Source organism: Mastacembelus armatus, chromosome 20 (genome assembly GCF_900324485.2).
Source record: "Mastacembelus armatus chromosome 20, fMasArm1.2, whole genome shotgun sequence".
Taxonomy (NCBI): Eukaryota; Metazoa; Chordata; class Actinopteri; order Synbranchiformes; family Mastacembelidae; genus Mastacembelus; species Mastacembelus armatus.
Genome location: NC_046652.1, coordinates 17,206,253 through 17,214,345, shown reverse-complemented (window position 1 = coordinate 17,214,345; position 8,093 = coordinate 17,206,253). Strand labels below are relative to the sequence as shown.

Below are 8,093 nucleotides of genomic sequence, written 5' to 3'. Positions count from 1 at the left end.
AGGAGCCAACCCTGCACCGTTCAGAGTGATAGCAGGGAATAGAAAAGAGGGGGATGTGTTTACCTCCCCTGTATTGTGCCAGTGTGAACACTTTCCGCTTGATGTGTTGTCTAGGACTGGAAACGGTGGGCATATGGGACACCCTCCGCTGCCATGAAATATTCAATGAGGTCTTACATAATTCATCTTTTTTCCTCTGTTTTTGGAGAGCCAAACCCTTTTAATTTGACAAGTCTGTGAAGCTGGAGTGCAAAATTTTGATGCCTTGGCTTTGCACTTCTCATGGGATGTGTTGATACTGGAATCATAATTATGTACTCTTTTCAAAAGAATGGATGAATTAATAACCAGCCATTGGTCTGGGAGGAACTGTTCAAAGGCTGTCATAATTCAGTGGCTCACTCTACCAAATGAGAGGAACCATGATTTATTTAGGTCATGAACTGACAAAAATATGATGTTGTTGTAGACTAGAAAAACAGAAAACACATTTGAGAACAATTTCAAATGTGAGTCATATTATTGAGAAATTGAAACTCAATAATCTCCCAAAGAGGGCGTTTACAGATGGTCCAAAATGCAGCCACATGTTTTTTTAAAGCATGTTACCACTTTTTTTGCACCGTTCATGACTTATTTGATAAGGGCCTTAAAGCTGAATGGTCACAACTTATCACATGCACTTAATGAACTGATTGCTCTGGCCCAGCAGATATATTTGCAACTACCTGAACATTGTACTGAAAGATCCCATGAGTGCAGGACATCTGTTCACCCCAGAGTCTTGTTACCACCTCAGCAGTTGCTTCCCGAGATTCTGGAAAGTTCTGCTGCTCCACAGACAAAGGCTGAGGAACCAGTGCAGTTTGGCAGATCCCATCTGACCAACGCAGAACATCATCGGAGACCAGAGGTTGAGTTATGTCTTCATTGTGAACAGTCGAGGGAATTCACTAAGAGCTGCACAACAAAAGCCAGGGCTCACCCGTGACAGGAGGGGCGACACCAGAACAGAGGCCAGTTCTCCAGACCTGCAACAGATTACTGAGCACTACTGAGATTTACCACTCGGTCTGAACTCTTCAGACCGAGTCGAGCTACTTCTCTGCCTCCTCACAAATCCTACGCTTCATCCTAGAACCACTGCCCCACAGGGTCGCCTGTATCCTCTATCCAAGCCTGAAATGTAGGCCATGAATACTTGGAGTACCTCACCTGGGGCAGGGTTATTTTTCATGGATAAAAAGGATGGGTCAGTTTGTTCATGCCTTTACCAACGTGGGTTAAAGAATATCACCGTCAAGGACCGATATCTGCCTCTACTACTTTCCTCTGCATCAGTAAACCTCTAAGGGGTCCAGCTTTTCATGAAACTAGATCTCCAAAATGCCTTTCACTTAATCCAGACTAAAGAAGGGGACGAGTGGAAACCTGTTTTCAACACCGCTATGAGTATCTGGTTATCCCTTTGGTTTGGCTAATGGCTCTGCAGTTTTCCAGAGGGTTACAGATGACATTTATATAGTAAATGGTAAAGGCGTGTTCGCCTGACAATGTAAAACATAACTATAGTCTACAATTTCACAAAAATAGTGGTGCAAATAAAAGAATTTTTCACAGTACATTCAAGAGTTTTTGTTTAACAGTGCAATATATATCACTCATTTGAATAAACACAGTAATTCAATCACTGCCACAAAAATGTTAGATTTCAGATAAGACTGCTAAACAAAAGAACAATTTATTATTGAAATGTTATGGCCACTTTTTTGTATAGAAAAGAAATAAGTAGATTTAATCCTTATCCATGTTTCTACCATATCTTTATATCTTTTCAAAATGAAATCAAGACTCGCTGGTTGATTTGGTCACAGTACTGACAGCAATTTATATCATTTTGATGATGTAGGAGTGATTTTTTTCAAAATGCATGGCTGTACTAGTTACTGCTTTCATTATTATCCACACACTTTTTCATCCCTCCCTTCCAGTTTTTCATAGTCTGAATTTCTAGGTCACATTGTGGGGGATCAACTAGAGGAAGTATATTTTCAACTCATCCAACCATTTTCTTATCTCCTTGATAGAGCAGGCTTGGCACACTGAAAATACATTACATATTTGTTAGCCACCATTCAGCTGGATCCCATTCCTTCCCAAGTGAACCAAAATTAATTTGTTGTGACCAAATAGTGTGCAAGGGAAAATGTTCGATGTCTGGATGCTTCGGTCCCTACACGAGCCACCTCTATTTGTCTCAGCACCCCTAGACAGATGCAGCTCTCACAGCTAAGAGGCAGCAAGGCCATTAACAGGCAATTTCACTCCTCCACTCTCTCATGTCTTCTCTCCATTAGACAACTTCTTTCATGCTGATGGACTGTTTTTAAGTCCCAAATCCACATTTTGCATACCAGATATATGGTGAATAAATGTGTGGACATCTCAGGTATGGACAGCTTTGAGATGTTTGTCTTTCCGGTCAAATGGAGAAAGAAATCTAGAAGGTGATAAAAAAAAAAAAAAAATACTGGGTGAAGAAAGAGGTTTTTTGCAGAATCCATCTTCCCACTTGGACTTACTTCAACTGTATAAACACATAGTGTGGGACTGTTTTTGCAGCTGAGGGAAGAATTGAAATGCTTAGACCACTGTAACAATTAACTCACAGGCAGCAAACAATAAGCCCAAAATAAACAGTAGGGAAGAGCGACAGCATTATGCTCGCTAAGCCGGCTTCCTGTTCATCACACACTGAATATCTGTACTATCAATCACATTCATTCCACATTGTTATTGTTAAGTTATTGTTAAACTCAGTGAATGAATGTTGTTGATACTGCTGAATTTTAATTCACAGTCATTCTCATGTATAGCTTGTGGATAAAATTAAAATAGATGTGGCCTTACATGTTGTGAGATTTGGCTTGAAGCTCAGTGGTAATCTTTGGGCCTGTCTTCACTAATCATTTCCTTGGGTGTGAAGAAGGATACTAAGCCAAGTAGAGAAAATAAATGGCTATGGGAAAGATAAGCTGGAAATGCAGTTCGTCTGTCACTGTATATAATAATCCCAGCACTGCATCTGTAACAACTTCAATCAAAATGAACAGATGGACTCCCAGAGATGAAACATGGAGGGGATAGATCATTTTTCTACATGCTACAGTTGTTATTTATTGGCTGTTTGTACACAAAAACTGCCCTGTACAAATTAGTATAAACTGTAAACACACATTTTTATATGTTATGCATTAGGGCCCTGTGATGGACTGGTGACTTGTCCGGGGTCACCCAAAGAGAGCTGGGATAGGCTCCAGCAGATCCCTGGGACCCTGGTTAAGGAATAAGGGGGTCTAGATGATGGATGAATGTTGTGCATTAGTATTTCAGGTGCAATAGTGGTAGCAGCTATGACATTTGCCTAATTTGGTTAAGACAGTGTTTGTAAAGAAGGACCTGAATGACTGTTGAGTCATATTCAGACTATTTGCTGTACACACTCACACACATACATACATTTATCACTTTCAAGCCCTGGTTAAGGAATAAGTGGGTGTAGAAAATGGATGAATGGATGGAAGCTTGGGTCCTCTAGCCTGGCAACTTTGAGGTATCTTAGCTGTTTCTGGGGCGCCCCCAGGCTCGTCTTCCACACAGTAACTAAAACAGTAGCCCCACCAATCAAATTCAATCACATAGCTATGAAAAAGTGATGAACTAATTTAATGTCCTACTGGGATTAAACATAAACCCACACACTTAACTATTGCACACATTATGAACCTACACATTCAGTACTGAAACTCAACACTGAGCCACACAGCAGCACAAGAACAGGCACTATCCGCAAGATCAATAGAAACATGTGTCTGCCACAATAGACAGGACTCCAGTTGTAGACCTGCAGAGTGGCCTCAGAGACAGTCCAACTCATAGTGGCTGGGTGCAAAATACAGGCAGGAACAGAAGTAGCTGGCATGATGTACAGAAGCATTTGTACTAAGTAGGGGCTAGACACTCCTAACTCCAGATGGGAGACTACTCAAAGATCCTATGAGACTTTGAGGTCTAGACTGACAGGAAGGTACTGGCTAACCAACCAGACATTGTGGTCGTAGACAAAATAACTCCTTAAGACAACACAAGGCAGCAGTGGTGACAGACAAAGAGGTGAATGAAGTGATAAAACGATCAAGAAGGAGAAGGAGACAGTAGAGAAGTACCAAGGCCTGAAATAATAACTGGAATGGCTGTGGAAGGTGTGGGCTTTCCAGGGGTTTTATAAGATCATCACTGGATATTTAAAGATAATAAATATTATAAATACTAAAGATTTAAGATGATAAAATGAGGGTGGGAGCTAAAGAGTTCCTTCTGCTCAGTGATGTTCACACTCCAGCTCAGTAGGTGGCGGTAATGCACTATTCGTCAAGGCCAATAAAAACTAGGAGAAGAAGAAGGCAGTTGTCCTCTGAGCTGAGTTTTTTGTCACCCTGTGAGAGTGTTGTGGCACCGGCACCAGCCCAGCATTAAACCATGGCAGGGACGATTGCACGGAAAGCTATTGAGCATGTGAAGAGTAAGGAGTTCAGAGATTATTTGATGAGGTATGTATTGGAAACAGATTTCTCTGTTAACAGGCATGCTACTGGAGGTAGTTGGCTAAATGCAGCACACTGGATCTACTTATTTGTTTTCTAACTAGGTAAACTAGATGGGAGGGCTTATGTCATGGTGTCATGACATGAATGGAAAGTGATTCTTTCCCCCTCTGACACCAGTATTGAACTCGATTGTGGTTTGAAACTGTGGTCAGTGTGGCTTAAGAGACAGATGCACGTCATACCTGTTAAGACAAAGACAATCTGAAATATGCAGTTTGGGTCCTGGATTCTTTAAGTTTTCCTTTTTCCTTCTGCCATTTATGAATTTTCTGAAAACGACCTGTGACCTACTTTAGGTTGTAGTTGTTGGCTCATATCAGTATTTTTGTTCTTTTCTCTCCTATGTGGCCTTGAAAATAACTGAAAACACCAAACGTCAACAGCACCGTAAGTCCTAATCATACCATTATCTCTTTGTCTGCTTTTGTTTTCTTTCTGGTCATACTGATCAACCTAATATTGAGTAGGCGTACTGATACCTGTGTAGTTGCATCATTTACAAATGTCTATGGTCCAAAGTGTGCTCGTCACTTTGTGTCTGTCTGCACAGCATTTCTGGGGTCCTGTAGCAAACTGGGGTCTCCCTATAGCTGCCATCACAGATATGAAGAAGAGCCCTGAGATTATCAGTGGTCGGATGACCTTTGGTAAGTCACACATATAGGCTACTGATAAACACAGATGTGCAGTACATGACACTCAGTACCTCTACCATTGGAATAAAGATGAAACCTCCTATAAAGAAGCTTCGTGTTTGTGGACAATCACAAAAACCCTCCAGTGTTTACCATCTGAGCAGCAGCAACAAGTGTCATAATTAAACAGTTTATTAGAAGACAGTGCTGTGATGTTCATTCTACAAATTAATACACGTAATGACTATTGTCTGTTTCTTCATAACTCACAGCTCTGTGCTGCTATTCGCTGCTCTTCATGAGGTTTGCCTATAAAGTGCAGCCGCGCAACTGGCTACTGTTTGCCTGCCATCTGACCAATGAGACAGCACAGCTAATTCAGGGAAGTCGACTCATCAAACACAAGTAAGCAATCGTGTAGTCAACACGTTTGCATGTTCAAAAGTCTTTTACCTGCAGAACGTTTATCCCGTTTATTATTGTGCTGCCTGATTTCCCTGCAAGTCACTAATTAGCTATTATAGCCATCAGCTATAATATTATGTTTCAGTGATGAAACTACAGAAAATTAAAGTGACCCACGATTAGTGAAGACCATCATGGTCAAATACAGTCATGGAAAATAAGACCCAGGCTGAAAATAACTGAAAATTCACTTTAGGTCAGACATTTAATTGTGTTTATCTTTCCTTTCAGCATGGAGAGGAAGATGAGATCTCAGTAGGCAGAACACTCCCTGCAGAGCGTCACCATGCCACCTAAACCTCTAACACATGTGCGAGGAGCACGTCACACAATTTATCCAGTTATTTAAAAGACGGGTTAAGTCTATATACATAGAGAGCTAATCTTTGTGTTTTGCCCTCTATATATATATATATATATATATATATACATATATATATATATAATAGCCTTTATGGTTTTGTTTTGGGCTGTACACAGTGTTTATAGCCTAGTCTATATTATATCTTAAGGTCAAACTTTTGTAACAGAAAAAAGACCCAGCTGAAAAAGTTTCCATGAGCTTTTTGCATAACAGTTGTGCTGATCCTAGTTGATTAAACATCTCCTGCGTCTATAGTTAGGGAAATGCAAAAAAAAGTAATACATGATTTTGTTATAAAGAATAGAAAATAAATACTTGTATCTCCTTGATTTATCTCATAGATGAAGTATGTGATCAGTAAAAACTGTTAAAAAGGTAAGAAAAAAGCAACGTTATTGTCCTCTATCATTTGAAATGATAAACTTAATGTTGACAGTGTCCTCTTGTTGCCACTGCTAGTCTCAATGTGAAATCAACACTTTCGCTGGTGCAGCTTTTCTATAGGTGTTATAGCACAGAATAACTTCGGTGAGAAAGATCTCGGTGAATGTACCTTAGACTGACACACTGTGATTTTCCATGTGCTCCCTTTAACAAACATGCCTCTGTACGGCTCTTCTTCATATGCCTTTATTTGCTCACATAGCTCATGCAATCTTGAGATTGTGAACTCTTGTTGCTTGTGACCAAAACTGATTTACAGCAGGCTGTGAGCAGAATCAATGTGCCTTATAATTCTAAATATGTAGACTGCATCTATTTGAAAGATGTTAGAATAATAACATTTAAAAATATATACATTCAAAGAGTACAGTACATTTTGTGCTCTGCTACTACCTTAAATATTAAAAAACGTTATAGGAATGTACATATGAAAAACATGGCAATGTATGTCAAAATATTATCTTGAGGCATAATGCATCTAAGATAAACACAGCTACTTTGGATATTGTTTTTCTGAAACAAAATCTTGCTTGTTCTTTGGTTATTGTTCTCAGTAATGTTTCCATATTATGACAGTGTTAATGTCATTTAAACATTCACAGTGCTGGTTAAAAAACAACTGAATGAACTACTAATATTATTTAAAAACCACTTTTGGCTGTAATGACCTCAAACAAGCACATCCTGTAGCTGTGGATCAGACCTGCACAATATTCATGAGGAGTTTTTGTACCAGTCCTCTGCACAGCACTGCTCTGTGAATTACTGCCAGGCGTGCAGTTCCAAAAGAAGTATAAGGCGACTCTAATCCCGTTCATTTCCAGAACACTGATGGATCCTCTGCCCTCCACCACTTCAAACAAATTGGATACAAAAATTGAAAAAGGTCATCTAGTAAGATTGACATTTTCGCAGTTAGTTCATCTGATTATGTTTTATGATGATACCAGACGATTGTATAATTCTAGGTTTTATCTGTGATTTCACAATCTGTTAAGCCGTCTGGGCCATTGTTTATGGTTCCTATCCCATCCTTACACCAGGACACTGAAGAGAAAACTGGTTATAGCCATCTGGGTTGGGTCCTACTGTCCAACAAATGAACCAAGTGCCTCAATCACTTCTGCATCTCTCCCATATGTAAGGTAGTTCCCAAAAGAACAAGCCCTTTCTTGTCCAGTATCCCCTGAAGTAGAATCGCAAAAGATGACAGTCTTCTTGGCGAACTGAGCACAGATACCTGCCGGGAGCTCTCTCCCAGACGCACAATAGACATCATTCATGCTGAGTGCAGAGGACACGACAAGAAACAGAGCAGTTGTCCCTGACAAAAACCTGAGGGGAGCTTCCTCCAAAGGCTCAAAAGGAGCCACATTCAGCATGCACAACACTAATGCAAAGTCCCACTGCAGAAGTAGGGCATGTGCCATGGGACGCTGCCTCCTCTTTCCCCCTAAGAAAATGCTTAGTGAGCATACAAAACCATAGAAGAAGCTGCTCGAGCACCCTGAATAGCAG

At 40.3% G+C, this 8,093-nt stretch overlaps 1 protein-coding gene across 1 annotated transcript; it reads left to right on the top strand.

Moving 5' to 3' along the window:
- Positions 1 to 4,462: 4,462 nt before the first annotated feature.
- Positions 4,463 to 6,460, top strand: LOC113121652 (mitochondrial pyruvate carrier 1-like). The gene is made up of 5 exons (XM_026292334.1): positions 4,463 to 4,610; positions 5,051 to 5,054; positions 5,218 to 5,314; positions 5,575 to 5,707; positions 5,999 to 6,460. Exons 1-5 carry the CDS (start codon positions 4,540 to 4,542, stop codon positions 6,024 to 6,026), a joined length of 333 nt encoding a protein of 110 aa, XP_026148119.1. The 5' UTR covers positions 4,463 to 4,539; the 3' UTR covers positions 6,027 to 6,460.
- Positions 6,461 to 8,093: the final 1,633 nt, after the last annotated feature.

Bases quoted from the DNA above. Each gene is read 5' to 3' on its own strand.
- LOC113121652 (XM_026292334.1), top strand. From the start codon at position 4,540: ATGGCAGGGACGATTGCACGGAAAGCTATTGAGCATGTGAAGAGTAAG. The intron at 5,315-5,574 runs GTAAGTCACACA...CATAACTCACAG, and splicing joins CAGTGGTCGGATGACCTTTG to CTCTGTGCTGCTATTCGCTG. The intron at 5,708-5,998 runs GTAAGCAATCGT...CTTTCCTTTCAG, and splicing joins AGTCGACTCATCAAACACAA to CATGGAGAGGAAGATGAGAT.